At 44.2% G+C, this 19045-nt stretch overlaps 1 protein-coding gene across 2 annotated transcripts in view; it reads left to right on the forward strand.

The window, feature by feature from the left end:
• Nucleotides 1-10795: 10795 nt before the first annotated feature.
• The window catches only part of ROR2 (receptor tyrosine kinase like orphan receptor 2), a 161347-nt gene continuing 153097 nt past the window's right edge, over nt 10796-19045 (forward strand). Inside the window, exon 1 of one of the 2 annotated variants that reach the window (XM_077344481.1) lies at nt 10796-11191. In XM_077344481.1, the coding sequence (XP_077200596.1) occupies nt 11122-11191 (70 nt within the window). In that variant the 5' untranslated portion in view covers nt 10796-11121. Of the gene's footprint in view, nt 11192-13168; nt 13188-19045 lie in introns of those variants that run through there. The other variant, XM_077344483.1, reaches the window with a different exon arrangement.

Genomic DNA, 19045 nt, shown 5'->3' on the forward strand with positions numbered 1-19045 from the left:
CATTTATATAGTCGGTTTAAAGATAGGAGTAGAATAAAAGAAGAGCCATGCCCATTAGCTCTAATACTCTGTTCACATATGGTGGCCAGTCAGTTGTCTCTAGGAAGCCCACAAGCAGGATGACTGTAACAGAATCTTCCAGCCCCTGCTCTCCAGCAACTGATATAAAGAGGCATCCTGGAGGGAGCAGTTAGCCACCATGACTCGTAGCCCTTGTTAGACCCATCCTCCAAGATTTTGTTCACTCCATTTTTAAAGCTTTTCTAGTTGACAACCATCACCACATCCTGTGGCAATGAGTTCCACAATTTAACTATGTAAAGTACTTCCTGTCTGCTGTCCTGAATCTCCTGCGCTTCAGCTTTAGTGCTGAGTTCTAGTTTTATGAGAAAGAAAAGCTTTTCCCCGTCCACTCTTTCCACATTGCACGTACTTTTATAGACTTCTGTCATGCACCCCCTTACCTTATTCTAAGCTAAACCATTCTAAGTGTTTTAACCAATCCTCAGAGGGCAGTTGCTCTTGTTCCCTAATCAGTTTGATTTTTTCTGCATTTTGTCAAGTTCTGCAATACCATTTTTAGGTGCAGTGATCAAAACGGCGCACAGCATTCCAAGAGTGATCTCACCATAGATTATATATGGCCATATGATAGTAGCAGTTTTATTCTCTTTTCTAATGATGGTCAACATAGTATTTTCATTTTTTGTAGTAGGGGCATAGTTGACACTTTCATTGAGCGATCCACTAGCACCCCAAGATCCCTTTCTTGGTTGGTCTCCACCAACTCAGATCCCATCAGTATATATGGGAAGTTGGGACTTTTTGGCCCAATATACATCACTTCCCACTAGTTTACATTGAATCTCATTTGTCATTTTAACCAAACTGTTTCAGTCCCCCAACCATTCAAAAATGGCCCAAAGAACCAAACCAAACAAAGGTCAGATAAATATTCAGGGAAGGCACCTTTCCCAAACATTGGTTTTAGGGCTATGAACTAGGCCAAGTATGTGCTGAATTTTGGCTTGTGAACCAGTTTGTGCCTATTCTTAGTAGCTAGTTCCACGGTAGTGCTAGGAGAATCAAGTCTCTAACAAACAGCTAACTTTGGTAGAAAGTTAAGCACCTTGATCTAGAGCAAGTTCCTAGCAATGCGGGAAGCAATGCTGATATTTTATGAACTAAAGCTTCAGCAATACCAGAGCTCAACAGCATCCTTTAATAACAGTCAATTCAAGGATAAAGCATCATATAATTTAATTTTGTTTGAATGTCCGAAGTTTATCAATTGCTGAATTTGGCTGCAGTACTAAGCAAATAAGTCCCACAGAATCTAGCAGCAGACAAAATATGTATTGAATTGAGGTGGTGATAGTCCATTTTCCAAAGCATCTAGTGATTACAGATACCTCAACCACATTTTTAAACCAGATGTCCATGCAAACGGATTTCTACATAGATCTTTTTTCATCAAATATAGGAAGCAAACAGCCTGGGACCAGATGTTAAACAGCACAAGCATATATTCTAAGATGTAAAGGAACATGGAGAACAAAGCAGAAGTTGTCAGTTCTTTTGTGCTTGTGTCCTCCCACTCTTTTTCACCCTGACACAGAATAGAAATTATATTGTGGGGGTGGTGTTCTTCTTCACTCTTCTTAGGCCTAGGCTAAGCTGCTTCTTCTAGCTACAAAGGGCATAATCTGAAGCTGCCCTCGCCAGATCATTGGCCATAATAGTGCCCCCACACATCAGAAACTAACCATACACCACAGGCTAACACATGCAATACAACTCCAATGAATTCCCCCCCCCCTTCAGGAAAAGCAGCTTTGAGAGGAGCAGCAGGCTATGAGAGGCACTTTGCTTTCACACTTCACCCCACCTTTTGCCAACATTTTTTTTTTTGCATGCTGCTGCATGTAATTTTATCTCTCAAGCAAAGGTCCATCCTGCTGCTTGGAAACCTTTTAACTGGAAGTAATAGGAACTCAAACTACAAGCAAAATATGTATTTTACCACTTAGCTGCAGACATTTGGTGGGTTGATATGGAAGAAAGAAGCACTGTAGCTCTAAAGATATAAGCAGATATGCCAACCATTTGAGAAGATAAGCCTTGGATGCCACCACCATCCTTGTGTCCCTATGGAATCTTCAACTTTTCAATAACTAGTTTGAACTGCAAGGCATTTTTAAAGCTGCCTTTCAAGTCAACTTTCCCTAATCCACCAGGGAGTACTTCTGCTTGGGGAAATAAAAAAAGCTCAGCTAAAATGAATGGCATTGGTACTCAAGATCTAAAGGAATTTTGAAAATTCAGCTTATTTATTATTATTATTATTATTATTATTATTATTATTATTATTATTATTATTATTATTATTATTATTTATATCCCACCTCCCCCCCCGAAGGCTTGAGGTGGCTCACATAAAACCCCACCCCCTAAAATCCATAGCAATGAACAGTAAAATTACAGTAATTACTAACCAATTGGTCAACAATAAAACCACAAGTGATGGCATAATCCTAATCATCCAGTCTCTGCATCCTCAACTGCAGGGAGGTGGAGGGAAGCTGACACTCACTACCGCCAGTTTGTGAGGGGGGGGCCTGATCCTCCTCGCTGCCCGGCCTCAACCATAAGCCTGGCGGAAGAGCTCCGTCTTACAGGCCCTGCGGAATGCTGGTAATTCCTGCAGGGACCTCAGCTCTTCCGGGAGCTCATTCCACCAAGTCGGGGCCAGGACCGAAAAGGCCCAGGCCTTGGTTGAGGCCAGGCGGGCTTCCTTGGGGCCGGGGATGACCAATAGATTAGCCCCCGCAGAGCGTAAAGCCCTGCAGGGGGTATAGGGTGAAAGGCGGTCCCTCATATCCGCTGGGCCTAGACCATGGATGGCCTTAAAGGTCAAAACCAAAACCTTGAACCTGATCCGGAATATAACTGGTAACCAGTGCAGGACTGGCTGCCTCAGGACTGGCTGGATATGGGCCCTCCACGGTTTAGATGTGAGGACCCTAGCAGCCACATTTTGGACTAATTGCAGTTTTCGGATCAAGCCCAGAGGCAGGCCAGTGTATTTAGGCATTGGTTGTATTGTGGATATGGGAATTTGGATAGTTTGGCATACAGGGGTTAAGCCAGTGTCATGTTGTGATTACAAGGGCTTTTCTGCATTTTTGTTGTTGATTCTGGCTCCATACTGTTTTGATTTGTCCTCAGATTTCTGTATGGATTTTTGTGCCTTTAGTTTATATCTGAAAGCCCGTTGTATTCAGGAATGCAACGGGCGCTAGCGGTGGTCGCCCCTGAGGGCTCCACCGCCACCCTACCTGGTGTTCCCACTGGTGGCCAGCATGATGGCTCCACAGCCAGTTGGGCTGGTGCACAGAGGGTGAGCTGGAAGTCCTGCTGGCAGCTGGTGCGATGGCTCCGCAGCTGGTCAGGCTGGCATGGCTGCTGGTGGGCAGGTTGATCGGGGCTGAGGCAGGCCACCATGGGAGCGCCCTTCTCAGTGGGCAAGCAGGGGCTGGCTGTGAGGCTGGTTGAGTGCCTCACAGTTGGCTGAGCGCCTCACGGCACCCATGACGGCGCCAGCGCTGGGTGACCTGGTGTTCTCGCTGGCAGCTGGGCTGATGGCTCTGCAGTCGGTTGGCCTGCCGCATGGCAGGCGAGCTGAAAGTTGTGTTGCCGGATGGGTCATCAGCTCCGCAGCTGGTTGGCCTGCTGCAGTTGCTGAAGCCTGGGTAGATCGGCAGCTGAAGCAGGACACGGCGGGAGCACCCTCCTTGGTGGGCAGGCAGGGTCTGGCCATGAGGCTGCCTGAGTGCCTTGTGGCTGGCTTCTGGAAGTGGGCACTCCAGGGGCTGGCCCAATCAGTGGCCAGTGCAGGCTAGACACCCAGACGTGTCCTGGACAGCGCTCCTCTCAAAAGGCCATTTTACAAATATTAATGGTTAGGATAAGCATGAACAAACATTTAAAAGGAGGTTGTTGGGACACCCCTGATGAAAACAGTAGCCTCCCTTGATAATCCTGATTATCCAAGGAACATGCAGAAGAAAATTAACTGACTTAACAAGTGTGAAAAATACACAGAGAGGGCAGAGATGCAGAAGGACTGTGCTCAATCTAATTCCAACTGCCAAAAAAGTCAGGAGTATCCAGAAAAGCCTAGGGTCAAAAGGGAAACCCAAGTTGAAATCTCCACTCTTCCATGAAGCTAAGAGCCTAACTGTGCAGTCCAGGGTCACACTGTGGATCAAATGGAGAAGGAGAGAAACTTATCATATTAAGAACAAAATGTTTTGTAGGATTTACTGGGATAAAAGGAATACATTTTCATGTAAATGTGAAAGGTTGGATAACAGAATTTCTAAAAGATTCTCATTTGTTTCAATATAATTTCCCCCCCCACACACACACACACTAATAGTTTTAAGCTTGGAGTAATGGTCTCCTTTTATAACTGAACACAGATTCTATTTTTCTATGAGGTATGAATAGTTTATGCTATGGTCCTTAAAAAGGTTGACTCAGCCTTCCATACTTCCGAGGTCGGTAAAATGAGTACCCAGCTTGCTGGGGGGTAAAACGGTAATGACTGGGGAAGGCACTGGCAAACCACCCCATATTGAATCTGCCAAGAAAACGCTAGAGGGCGTCACCCCAAGGGTCAGACATGACCCGGTGCTTGCACAGGGGATACCTTTACCTTTACCTTTATGGTCCTTAAAACCACCTTTCATATGTATAAATTGAAATGTCCTTCCAGCTTTAGCTCTTAAATTATGAGATAAATGAGTGGAAGAAATGAAGAGGCAAAAAATCTTTGTCAGGATATTCTCAGACAAATCTTCCTGTAGACATACTCTTGAAAAAGAACCTCTGGTGATACAGAAAATGGGATTTGGACTAGGCAGTTTCCTCAGAGTTCCTTAAAAAAAATCTAGGTAGTCACAAGTTCTGAAAAGACTTTACCTTCAGGCTAAGGAACATAGCTTTGTATCTATGGTCTTCTCCTATGACATATAGTTAGAATGTTTCTGTGGTTGCTTTTGGGGAATTATTTCTTCAAATGCCAGACTCTTCATATGCATATAATACAAAAGAGCCCAAATAAGCAGGGGAACATGCTGTTTGAATTCTTTTCCAAATGACTTTGACAACTGTAATAAATCATTTTTGAAATGTTTTGCAAGTTTCAGAGAACAAACAAACAGAAAGAATTTGCAGCCCCTTAATGGGTAAAGTTACCCAATTTACTTAGAATTGTGAAATGCGTGAAATGCAATCCCCTGAGTTTTCAAAAGAGGCTCATGTTCTCTGTGATAGCCTCATCATAGACCGCATGTTACTGTTATAATGAATCTGGACAGTTTGTTAGAAAGAGTAATTGGGTTTTGATCACTTTACACACAAGTAACATAGGTGCTCCATCTGCAGCAAAGAACCAGAAAATGAGCTAGGGGTAAGAGTAGGTACAAGTGATGGTATACAGATATATGACCATATTCATACAAGTTTAAAGGATTATGTGCTCCTGGAAAAAAAATTTCCCTTCCTCTTGCATTCTTGGCCACACAGTATGTGTGACAGCTCTTTCAAACACATTAAGGCCTTGATATATGACTCTTCTAATGCATACTTCGGGCTGATAACTGGCTTAGGAAGCAATCCTATGACACTTGGGAGAAATTCTATTAGATTCAACAGGACCTACTTCTGAGTAAACATGCATAGAATTATTCCAAGGACAACCACTTGGATAAATTCCAGTGTTCCCTACTTCCCCACCACTGATCCCATAAAAGATACTATTAATTACCATATCCAAAGTCACTATGTATAGAATCTTTTCTGTCTCACCTACAGCAGGTTTTCTTGAGTTTTCCAAAGCTGAGCAGCTAACCTGAAGGTTGCTGTTCAGACATTGTTGAATTCACTATGAAAATTCAAACTGACAGGATTGGGTTTATGCCATGCTGCCTTCCCTCCTGTTAATCTGAATACTATATCCTTAATCCATTTGGGATGATGGATTGATACCTGTTTGTGTTTGGAAGGATGGTTTTAGTATTTACATTAATTGGAGCTCCACAAATCTATAGTTGGGCCTGCTGTCGCACACGATAATTAATTAAATAAATGAAAATAAAGCAAATAAATAAGTAAATTAGAGATGGCTCTTCCAACTACTGTCCTGATCCAAGTTTCTCTAAAAACCTTCAGATATTTTACTTGATGTAGGTAGCAAAATACTAAATCAGAACAGCCTGCCTTTATAGACTATTTCTCAGTGAGAAGTTTCAGAGCTTGTTATCAGGTCCCTCTGGCCACATTGGGAAACTCCTGAAGATTTGGGGTGGAACTTGGGGAGGACAGGGACCTCAGTTTGATACAATAACACAGAATCCACCCTCCAAAGTATACAATCCACCCCCCCAAGGTAACTGATTTCTGTAGTCTGGAGATGAGCTGTTATTCCAAGAGATCCCTAGGCACCACCTGAAGGCCGTCAAAGAAGCAGGAGACCCATCAGCCGAGGAGCAGAGAATGAAGAAAATCAAGCTGGTGGTGGCATCAAGAAAAGTTTATTTATTTCAAAGTGTAAAAAAATATCCCCTAGTGATTGCTCGCCTTTAGTTCTTTCATCAGTGATCCTATATATGAGTGAAACATACAAAACTGAAACTTAGAAATATTCAAAATAATTATACAATTATACTCTTACAACAGTATTCTAGTCTCCACCAAATGACACCAGCTCCACCAAATGACACCAGCTTCAACCTTACAGTTTGCAATTTACAAATATATTCTACAATATATATATACATATTACAATATATATATATACAATATATATATACATATACATATTCTTTTAAAGGTAAAGGTAAAGGTATCCCCTGTGCAAGCACCGAGTCACGTCTGACCCTTGGGGTGATGCCCTCTAGCGTTTTCTTGGCAGACTCAATACGGGGTGGTTTGCCAGTGCCTTCCCCAGTCATTACCGTTTACCCCCCAGCAAGCTGGGTACTCATTTTACCGACCTCGGAAGGATGGAAGGCTGAGTCAACCTTGAGCCGGCTGCTGGGATTGAACTCCCAGCCTTATGGGCAAAGCTGTCAGACGGCTGCCTTACCACTTTGCGCCACAAGAGGCTCATACATATTCTTTTAAAAGTATATAAATAAAATGTCCACCACATTACCTGTGTTTGTGTTGTTTTTTTACATTCACAATCCAGTAATTCAATAATTTTGACAAAATGAGGTTGTGATATAAATAAAATATTATAGTTTCCAATTTTCATAATAATAATAAACTGCCAAGCCCATGATCATATTGAATTAAAAAAACCTTTCAAAAACCTTTCACTTACCTACAAATATTCACATAATGATAGTGTGAAAGTTTTTTCTGTGACTCCGTGGTCATAGCCTACAAATTGGTTCCCTCAGCATTCAAGCCTCACCGTGCTAAATGCTGTTCATCTAAGTCCCTGGAAATTCTGCTAAAGGGTCCTAGTACTAAATACATTCATTAATAGTCCATGAACAATCTACAGATAGATCAAGAATGCTATCGAGACCAGAAGGTTGTAAGGACTTCAGTAGGAAAGTGAAATAGGCTTCATGGTGTGATGGCCATAGTTCTGTGATCGCGATCCTCCATGTGTTCGATACCCATAAATTGAAACTGTTCAGGATTATGGTGTTGTTTCAAGTAATGTTGAGTCAATGAGGCATCCAGAGTTTTTTAATCTTGATAAGTTTTAGAGGACGGGTGGATATTTCAATATAAATCTTTTCACAAGGACAGATCACTCCATAGATGGGGTTTTTATTGCATTACAGTTAATGTACTTGGTTGGTATTTTCACATTCATCACAGGCATAGAACAATTCAAATAATTAAGTCTCTATCATGTCTCGCACCTAGTGTTTCTGGGGAAGATGGTAGAAAGGGCTGTCACAAACCAATTAACAGCATTCCTAGAAGAAGCTTCAGTCCTAGACCCATCTCAGTCAGGTTTCCAGCTACAACAGGCTTTAATTCTAGTCTTGAATAAAACTTTGTTGGTCTTAAAGGTGCTACTGGACTTTAAATTTGTTCAGATTTAAGAGGAGTTCAAGGAAAAGCATCCTTAAGTTGCCATGTGGGCAACCTTATTGGCCAGGAGGCTCCGTAACTTGTGAATGCAAACTTCAGGCAGTTTGGAGCTATCTTCCCAGCTGAACAAAACCCTGTCTTGCCAGTCAATCTCCCCCTCAACCTTGGCTCAAACTCCATGTCCCAGGAAATTAGAACTCTTCCTTTCTGTTGAACAGAACAAGTTGAAGTTCCATGGGAACACGCAAAGGAGTCTTTCCTATCTTTATCTTCTATAAAACCTTGTCTGCACTAAAACCAGCTTCCTGAGCACACACTATATATATGTATGCTAAAGATATCCCTTACTCTGGAGCAATACTATAGTATAGTTCTACAAGTCTTAGATAAAATACTGAAAGAGTGTCTACAACAGATAGACTATGTCCTGAGTTTTAATAAGATGGTTGAACTCCAAGTGTTCAATAAGATGGTCCAGCACTCTAAATGTAGTTTGGATTCTGGCTTATTTACTGTGAAAAGTTTTAATTGCCAAAGATTTGGTATTGGATGATGGTGCTACCCTGCCCCCCCCCCCCCCCCCCCGTTTCTTCTTTTCTTCACAACTGAAGCACAAATTAATTGTCTGGTTTCAGTTGGCTGATGAGTTGCTGAGTGACCATTTACGCACTGGAGGTTTCATGTCAGCCTGCAGGCTGGAGTTTTAGTCATGGCGGATTGTTCCACTCTTCCTGCACCCACATGGGGGAGCATTTGGCCCAGTGCACCTCATTTGCCCCTGATCTGTGCTCCTGCACGGGACCTGAGGCAGTGAAGTTCCCAGTGTGTAAATGGTCAGTGAGGCATTGTTTGGTAGAAGAAATAATTTTTAACACACATAAATTCTTCATGTTGTTCTTCCATCCTAAATTGTACTGTGCTGCACCTGTTGACCATAGAGACATCCTGTTTTGTAAAGCAGGGGAAATGGATGACTAAAGGATGCCAACCTGAGATGCTTGACGATAGTCTTGAGTTAGGCAGATTTTTAGATAGCAGTAGTAATGTTTATTATTTTATGTCTATTTCGTGATTTATGCTGTGCAAACCGCTTGAAGCTAATAAACTTGATTTATACTTCAGAGAAGTCTTGAGGATTTGACTTGGATGTGGGTGTACCTCAGGCCAAACCCAGATGGAGGGAAGCTGTGGCCTTGGAAGGTAAAGCTTTCACTCTTATAAAGTAAAAAGGAGTTATACATCCTTATAGTCCTGAACAGATGGTCATGACACAGGGATAAACAAGGCATTTTCCATTTACTTGTGCAGCCGTCATTCTGCACTTCATATTGTGATTCAAATTTTCTCATAATATGGATATTGTTCATTCTACTTATATTTCTGTCCCCTGCACTTTCATTTTTCTCTGGAACTGTTATTATTGTATTCTAATTAATGGACATTATTTTACCATTATACAAGTTCCATTTTTCACTTAGGCATTTTGCTTCACTTGGGCACCCATATCCTCACTCTGCTGGTTTTATTGCACACATATCCCTTTCCCCACCCAACATCCTTTTGTTTTGGCATTTACTAAACTCAACTGATCTGTTGCCTTTCTGAGATTGCACACAAGCACCAAATGTCATCATGTAGACAGGGAGACCCACTGGAGGCATGCTTTGATTCCTTGTGAGGATAGAGAGTTGCAGAATAACCATTTTTTTCATCTAGTGGTAGAACAGATTGTAGATAATACTTTTAAAGAAAAAGTATTTCTTGGCTTTATGTACAGACTCAAAAGAACAGCCATTTGTAATAGACATGCATGTATGTGTGTATAAGAAAACATTTTGCTTTTATAATGTATTAGTAATTGTACTCATGTTTGTCATTCTCCTGATTTTATAGTGCTTTCTTTCCTCCCATGCCCCCCCCCCCGATCTTTGCCTTCTCAATAAGACTACGTTTCCCAAGGTGCACTTGGAGAGGAACAGAAAAAGAAGGCAGGAGGTGGAGAAGAGATTTTGTGCCCACTGTTCCCCCTCTTGGTAACAGTGAGGCAGTAGCCTAGTTACAGTACAAGCCCCAAGATATTTTGTCATGTGTGCAGAAAGTTACTTTTTCCTTCTTTCTATAAAATGTTAGAATGCACGCTCACTCCACTACAGCGGAGAAAACAAGGAATTTCTCAGCCCAAACCCCCTCAATTTACAGAATCTACTGCCACTAGATGCAGTGAGAACTACTACAAATTGCCTTAGACGGGGATTAGCCAAATTGACGAAGGATGCTGTCAGCCATGATGGCTAAAGGAGCCTCCATGACCAGAGACAATGTATCTCTCACTAGGAGGCTAACAGGCCAGGACGCTTGGCTTCTTGTGGCCACGCAAGGCCCTTCTTTGTCGACTTGCTTAGCTGCCATTATGTTAAAGAGATGCTCCCTCCCCCCGCCATGGCTTTCTCCCCCAGGAGTGCCACCGTCCCAAGCGACAAAAGGGATTGCTCGTCGTCGCCTCGCCAACAGGTTGCGCATTCGTTGCTCTTCCTGGCTGGGGCCAGATGGTGCCCCGCGGGCCTTCGGCTCTTTTGGCGGGGCCCAGGCGAGGCTTCCCCCCTTCCTCCTCCTCCTCCTCCTCCTCTCACGCCAGGGATGCCGGAGGAGGAGCCACCCCTCCCCCCCGGCCGAGCTGGGAGCCAGAGAAGCTGCTGGCCGGTGTGGAGCGAGGTGCGCGCCCGCCAGGCGGACTCAGCGGCTCTTTCTCTCCCGCGCACTCCCCCCCCCTCGCGGGCATCCTCCAGCGTGGCCAGCGCGGGGCGCAGATTCAGTCCGGGGAAGGCGCCGCCTGGCCAGCTAGAGGCGAGCCGGCGCTCGGTCAGGCAGCATCCTTGGAAACCCCTGGCTGCTGCCGCCGCCGCCACCGCGCCCAGAGAAAGAAGAGGCGAGAGGCCACAAAGGGCTCTTTGTAAGGCGCGGCGGCCCCTCAGTCCCTCGGTCGTGGCCGGCGCCAGCATGGGGGCAGCCCGCGCCGCCGTCCTAGCCCTGCTGGCGGCGTCCTCCCTGCTTCCCTTCGACGCAGCAGGTAAGAGCGAAGCGCCCCCGACGGCACCTCCTGCCTTGAGGCTGGCGCAGGAACTCCTTACTCCAGAGTAGCACTGCAGGCTGTTTGGGTATGGGGCAAAGCGGGCGTGCCTTGCGCAAGAGTAGCTTTCCCCAGTGGTCAGGTCCTCTCACAGGTCGATGGAAATGCCAGCCCGTTCCTCTTGCTCTCGAGTAGCCTCGGTCGGATCGGCGGTGAGCCGTGCTGTGGCGCGCCGCTGACTCCAGAGTTGCTTTCCAGATTTCAGTTTCGCCGCGCGCTGCAAGAGGAGAGGAGACTCCTCTAGGTCTAAGAACTACGGTGGCAAACCAGGAGAGTAGCCTTTTACCCTAGAGTAGCCGTATTAATCTCAATAGGCAGAGCTGCCTAGCGAGCCGGTCCTTCCCAGGGCCGTCGGCGGACTGGACAGCGTGGCTTCTGCAGAGCCCCGAGTGAGCCGCAGTGTCAGGGCAGCGGATGGGGGGGGTGGGGGGGCCGTTGGAAATTCTCGGAAGGTTGTCCGCCTGAAAAGTCCCTTGTAGCTCGATGTTTGTATGTTTACTTGGACTGAATTACAGGGGTTTACTCCTAAGTAATATGTGTAGGGTGTTAAGAATAGGCTGCGAGTCTTTGTTGCTTGCCCGTAATCTCCTTGGGTGAGATTCCAGTTCCGTCGTTTTTTGAACTCGATCCTCGGGCCAGCTCGAACACGCTAGCCGGGAGTCATTCCGTTGCCTTGCCTTGCATAAGAATAGGATGTGGAAAAGACCGCTGATCGCTCCTATCTGGTTTATGAATGCGGTTTAGCAGCGTGCGCCATTCAGATTCAGGAGGCTTCCTTAAGGGCTGGGCAAACTCTTTATCTGCAGATCCTCACCCCCCTCCCTACACAGGCGCACTCTAAAAGATTGTGTGTTAAAAACAGAAACTTGTGCTGTAGAGGGAGCTGAGAAGGTATGCTTGAGGAGCAGGGCTGTTAGGAAAACGTTATGTGGTTCTTTTCCGCATTGGCTGCCCCCTTCTCCTTCTGGGAAACATGATTGCTGTAGATTGTCACCTTTTGGGGCAGGACAACCTAGAGGGTGCAGGAAGAGAATTGCCTCCCCCCCTGTATTTTCTAGGCCTTGTTAGAGTCTGGCGAACTGGGAAAGCTCTTTTATTAATTTTATATAAGAACTCAGGATTAGCCAAGGGTGGGGTGGAAATGCAGTTCCTGTGGCTTTCTTTCCTCCTGGAGTGGCTTTAATGGCCGTTAGTTGACTTGTTGAATGTAGGTGGAGAGCAGTTCTCAGCAGAGGCTTGTGTGGGAGAGCAACTCTCTTAGGGGGCTTAATTGGGTTTCTCTCCCCCTCCCCCTTTCCCATGAGTATTTGAGTTTTTGGAGAGTCCCATTTCCTGTGTGTACCTGGCTGACCTAACCCAGAAACAAAAGGGGAAACCTCCGGGACCAGGAAACATTAGGACTCGGTTCAACAAGCCTTGCAATTGTTTGGAGAGCCTGAATTCCAGCAGCCCTATTAACATCTGACCTTGCACTGTGGTGGACTGACTGACTGACTGCTGTTGCCGCTGGGGAACGGCTGCCAGTTCGGCATCACTCTCTGTCCTAACAGCAAGAAGATTTATGGGAACGCTTTGGAGATGGAGGAGAGGGGAGTGTGTTGAGTGAATGGCCTGTGGTGCAAGCCTTAGCGGCTTGCAAAAGCAATTGACTGATTTGGTGCTGTGAGTTTCATTGAAGAGCTGTGCCAATCTCTTTTCAAAGTTGACACAACATAGTTCACAGTTTAAGTTTTCAGCACCCAACTTCCCAAGCAGGGAAGAAAGTGCCGGGTTCTTTGATCCCTTGCTAAGTCACTAACTGGTCAATTCCCCCCCCCCTGCTTTTCTGTGACAGTTTTGCCCCCCCTTACATTTCAGTTCTGGAGTAGGACTCAAGCAAACAGCAGGGAGATGAGAAATGCCTTCTGGAATCATGCATAAACCACTTGGCAGTAAGGTAATGTGGCTGATGGCCAGTGGCCCATCATTTAATTTTTTTAAAATTTGGCATTAGATTTGCTTCAAAAAACAATAGCAAACATGCCTTGTCCAAGTGGAGGCCAACACTGCAGATAAGAACAAGCCAGTTAATCAGTTATATCTTTAAAAGGACTTTGCTTCCTTTTGTGCAATGCTCTAATCCATTTACTTCTCCCCAGGAGGTGACAAATGCCTGGATTCCCTGTTATTCTGCTCTGGGGTTCCATGGGCATGTCGTTTGTTGCTTTGGTGGGGGGGGGTTGTTTCACAGGGTGGGTTTTTCTGGTGCGGGGGAATGACAGCACGGCTGTCTTAAAGGATTTTATTTGAAGTCCAGTGGCATCTTTAAGATCAACAAAGTTTCATTCAAGGAATTAGCTTTCGTGTGCATGTACACTTCCTCAGATACAATATCATGAAATGGAAGTAACTTTCATTTCAATACAAGTAACTTCCATTTCATCATATCATATCTGAGGATGAGTGCATGCACACAAAAGCTCATACCTTGAATGAAACTTTGTTGGTCTTAAAGGTGCTAAAGGTAAAGGTAAAGGTATCCCCTGTGCAAGCACCGAGTCATGTCTGACCCTTGGGGTGACGCCCTCCAGCGTTTTCACGGCAGACTCAATACGGGGTGGTTTGCCAGTGCCTTCCCCAGTCTTAAACACTTAAAGGTGCTACTGGACATTAAATTGTTCTGCTGCTTCAGACCAACAGGGCTACCCACTTCAATCTATCTTTAAGGACTAGAGAAATATAGCAGAGTTTTAATGGTCCCAGTACCCAAAGCTGCTTCTGGGGTGGGGGGAGGAGTTCAGTCACTGTAGGTTACAACTCTAGGAATGTTCCAGGTGTGAGAACAAGGCTGAAAGATCTCCAGAGCAGAGATACTGTTGCAAAATATTGAAGATTATTTATACAGACTTTGCAGAATGACTTGGAGAATGCCCCACAGAGGGTGACAGGCACTCTGTTTTCTCGAGTGCCAGCAGCCTCAAAGGAGACGGAGCCTTCCAGCTCCCCCCCCCATTTCCTTTGAACAGCTGGATCTATTTTAAAGAGGCCAGGAGTGAAGGACATGGAGGCTGGCCTTTTCTGCCTCTCCCTCCAAGAGGGTCTCCTTCCTCTTCTGACAGATTTCAGGCAGTTCTGAATTTCCTGAGCTCTGTGTCATAATGGAGCCTTGTTCTTTTTAACTAGTGTTGCTTTTGCTTTGATAACTTTACTGACCTTTGTGCTGTTACGAATAAAATGCTTGTTTCTTTTCTTTCTTCCTCTTTTTTTTTTAAATTGAAACTACTTAGGAATTCTATCTTGGCAAAATGTTGCCAACATTTTAATTGAGAAATAGGCACAGCTGGGTGCCTGTTTTCCTTCAGCTAATCCTCCCATTTCCCCTGAAATGCCTAATTTTAAGGAGTCTGTATTCCTCTCCTCTCTGTGGATATGTTAGATGGCTAAGTTTCCAAAACACTACTCCCAGGCAGTGGTCTCACTGTCCTAGCTTATGAAGTAGAGCTGTGTGATTGCCTCCCCCTCCCCCATCAAGTTCCATATGGCTTCAGGTAAGGATGAGATGTTTGCTCTGTTTTGGGTATTGCACAAAGTCTCTGCATGGGATGTGCTGGGAATTAGCAAAGCAAAGGATGAAGAGCACCAGTCAAATTATGATTGAGTAGCACAGAAAATATACATGTGTTTTTGGTTTGCTTAGACTCAAGCACTCATTCTGTAACCTTTTACTGAGGCTTTCTGTGAAGGTATGTGAAGGCTGCTTCCACAGACATGTTTTGCTTTGCCTTTGCCAGACTGTAGAGTTTTCCCCCTCCCCCTTTAGCTTCTACCAAACCAAGAAGCTACAGCTTCTCCTTGGCTGGAGGATTTGAGTTAGTATATATGTTCTAGGATCAGGGACTGGTGCTGATACTTGGAGAGTGCAACTGAAAGCTGTCAGTCACTGGGAAGAGATACAGTCATGAGGAAGTTCCTCAAGATGGGGACTGTAGTTCTCCAAAATAAAGAACTTGGAGAAAATGGTGGCTTGGAAAGACAGGCTACATGGCATCTCATCGTCGTCGTCGTCGTCATCATCATCATCGATTTATTTCCCTCCACTATCTAACTGGCTCATGGCGGGTCACAATGTCTTTAAAAAAAACATTAAGATTCCCATTAAGAGACTTCAAATACCCCCAACATGGCGGAAAAATCCCATTCCCACCCCCACTACTAAAGGGTGTGGAGAAGGAGGTCCAATGATGTTCACTTCAAACCCCAGGGGGGCGATAGATCCACCTCACCAACCCCAGCCTCAACCGTAGATCTGGTGGAAGAGCTCCGTTTTACAGGCCCTGTGGAACGGTGAGAGATCCCACAGGGCCTGTAGCTCACCCAGGAGCTCATTCCACCAGGTAGGGGCCAGGACAGAGAAGGCCCTGGCCCTGGTTGAGGCTAGGCACGACCAATAGATTTTCACCCACAGAGCGTAAGGCCGTGCAGGGGGCATAGGGCAATACGCGGTCCCGCAGATTTGTGGGTCCCAACCCACAGAAGGCCTTAAAGGTTAAAACCAAAACCTTGAACCGGATCCGGGCCCTACCGCCAAATGTTGCTCTCCCCAGGAATCGCACTTAAATAGCCAGCAATTTCCTAAAATGAAGTTGTAATCCTGTGACTCATTATGATCTCACAAATTGGTGCCCTCCCAAACATCCTATAATCATCAACAGCCATACTGAGGTCTTGCTCAGCATGGTCCAGATCTTGTTGGGTCTTCTTCTGTTCCAGTTGCCTTCAGATTTTCCTTGCATTGGTGTCTTCCCATAAAGTGGTCAAAGTAAGACAGCCTCAGTTCAGTCATTTTAACTTATAGGGAGCGTTCAGCCTTGATTTTATCTAGATCTAGTGGAATTTACTATTGAGTAACTTTGTATATAATCCGGGGGTTGGGTAACTGCTGCTAGTGCTGCTTATGGACTCTCGAGGCTTCACCTACCTTTGTGATGCATTTACTGAAAAGTCTTCTCTGGATCTAAAACCTACCCTTCTTCATTTACAATTAGAGACTGACAACTGTAGCATCTTGTCCCTGAGCCAAGAAGCAGATAAGGATTCCAGTGCAAAGAGCCGCCCAGTGTTCTGATTTTGTAAATAGCATATCTGTCACCAATGCTTTTCTCCACTGTGTCTTTTCTTTTGCAGAAAGCATAGAAATGCAAGAGACTGGAATTAGGGGGAAAGAAAAGAAGATTGACAGACTTGAGGGATTAATCCTGTTTAGGGAACTTTTTGTTGTTTGCAGGAAAGATGATCTTTTTAGGAAAAAGCCTTTTACTCAAGGATTTGGTAGCATTCATTGGTAGCTTGTATGGAAGCAATTTGATTGCTAATTACAAATTGAACATTCTCAAGTTCTGGGTGGCTAGGGCATGGACATGCAAACTGGTTTTGTTTCTTCTGTGCTTGATAAATGCATCTCTTTATTAACATTTATTAGGATTTCTTGTATGTAGCTTGAATATTGGTTGCTGAGGAAGAAGTTGGTGTTCAGTGAAAATTATATGTTGCAAGCAAGTAATGCCACAAGCATATAATTAAATGCCAGAAAAATGTTTTGTATTTAGTACGTTCTTTTCAGAGCCCCAAACATTACAAGCTCAGCCAAGATTTCAAACAAAACAAACCCACTTCTAACTGGTGTGTATCAAAGTGTATTTGCAGTGTGGTATCAATGTGTCTTTAAATTTCTGTTATTGTTGTAATATGCTTCTCATATGGGAAGGAGGAGCAGTTGAAGTTTATTTATTCTCTCTGGGATTGTTACTTTATAAAGGAAGCTATTATTAGGCTCAGTGTGTCTAGAAAGTATGCAAGTGCCCAAATCTTAATCCACTGAGTCCAAACTTGTTAGGGCTTCAAAGATAAGGAACTGACTGGCTTTTACTGCAATGAAAGAAGCAGTGTTGTTCGTTAATCCTGTTTTTGTTTTGCTATTAGCTAGTTGCTTCTTATAGCATCTGCGGTAACTATTTGGAACAAATAGCAGTTCAATTTAAATGATGGTCTTCCCTTTGATTTTTGGCTGAACTATGTGAAAGGTTAGAAGTCAGTGGCCTTTTCCAGTTTATGTTGCCCTAACGTTTTGCGAATCCTCTTGCAAATAGCAGTTTGAGTCTTCAACATTATTGCTTTAGCCCTGATCTACTATGTGGCTTATCTGTGGACACTAGAATGTTCAATGTGAGGAAGCGATCTTTAGCTGGTCAGATTCACCGTTTCCATCCAGATTGGAGCTGGTAGATGTGGAGGTGGGATCTTTCCAGGATGACCAGCATTTGCTTATCTAATCTCCATAGCATCCCAAGAACTGATGATTCTGGGGTCCCTATTTCACTGATAATTTGCAATACCAGGTTACAAAACTGCCCCTCTGTCTAAGATGATACAGGAAGAGAAAGTTGGCTTATATAACAGAGAGATAGTTGGAAGAAAAGGATGTGTATCTCTCCCCGTCAACTCCACCAGGTTATGGCTAGTGCAAACTATCAGTGGCATTGATAATGTGTTGCTTACATTTGGAACTAAGAATATGTTAGGAAGACTATTTTTTGCTATTAAGTCACAACTGACTTATGGTGATGTCATAGAGTTTTCAGGATACTGTTCAGAGGTGATTTGTGATTGCCTACTTCTGTATAGTTATTCTGATATTCCTGTGTGCCCTCCTTTTCTGCATGCACAGGGATATCCGTTCTTGGCTTCTGAGATCTGGAGAGGTGGGCTATCCAGGTCATGGTATTGGTATTATTTTCCAGCTGCCTAGTCCCCCAATAGGGACCCTCCATGAGTTATAACCAATATGCTATCAGGTGTAGTTCTGAAAATACTTTAGATTGTTCTAGATAACTCCAGCATAATGGATGTTACAACTCCTGGGATCAGTGGTGGCCACTTCTTGTACGTTGGATCCTTGTCTATCCTGGCTTCTAAAATAATCTAAAGACCATGTCAACAAATCCTTAGTATCTATTATAAATCAGTAACTAACTTAGGGCACCTATACCCACCCACTCAAAAAAGGTGGTTTATCCATCATCTACTAGCCCCCCATCTCTAAAAAAAATGATGTAACTAATTATTGCCCTGTCCCTACTCTACCCTTCCTAAGCAAAGTGATTGAGAGACCAGTAGCAGATCAACTCCAGGTGATCTTGGACAACTCATTTGCCCTAGATCATTTTCAGATTGGTTTCAGACCAGGCTATAGGATGGATATGGCTCTGTTGACTTTAATTAATCACCTCTGTCTAAATGAAGACAAAGGTCAGGTCTCCTTGTTGCTCCTACTGAATTTCTCTGCTACTTTTATCACTGTGGGCCATACCTACTTCTGCTTCTATGTGCTTCAACAAGATGGCACAAGAGGTTGTGCATTGGACTGGTTCAACTCATTCCTCATGGACCAGACCCAAAGAATTACCTTTGGAGATCAGTATAGCCCTTAGGCCAAGTCATTTATAGTTTGGGGGTTGGCTACCATCAATATATATAGATCACACAAACATACAGCCCCTCCACATCTCCTGGTAATATAGAGTAGCATAAGTTGCTGTCTGGCTGCTGTGATTAAATGGCTAAGAGGGAACAAATTGAAACTAAATCCTGAAAAGACAGTAATGCTAGTTGATAAGGCAGAAATGTAACATTTTTGCTGCTGTTCTTTCAGAGGGTTCTATAGCACAGTCAGATTCAATATGAATTTTAAACCAGCATAGACATCTCCCATTTCTTTTCAAGTCACCCAGCTCTCTAATAAGCTAAGTGGTCAGGTTC

The sequence above is a fragment of the Paroedura picta genome, chromosome 7 (genome assembly GCF_049243985.1).
Source record: "Paroedura picta isolate Pp20150507F chromosome 7, Ppicta_v3.0, whole genome shotgun sequence".
NCBI lineage: Eukaryota > Metazoa > Chordata > Lepidosauria > Squamata > Gekkonidae > Paroedura > Paroedura picta.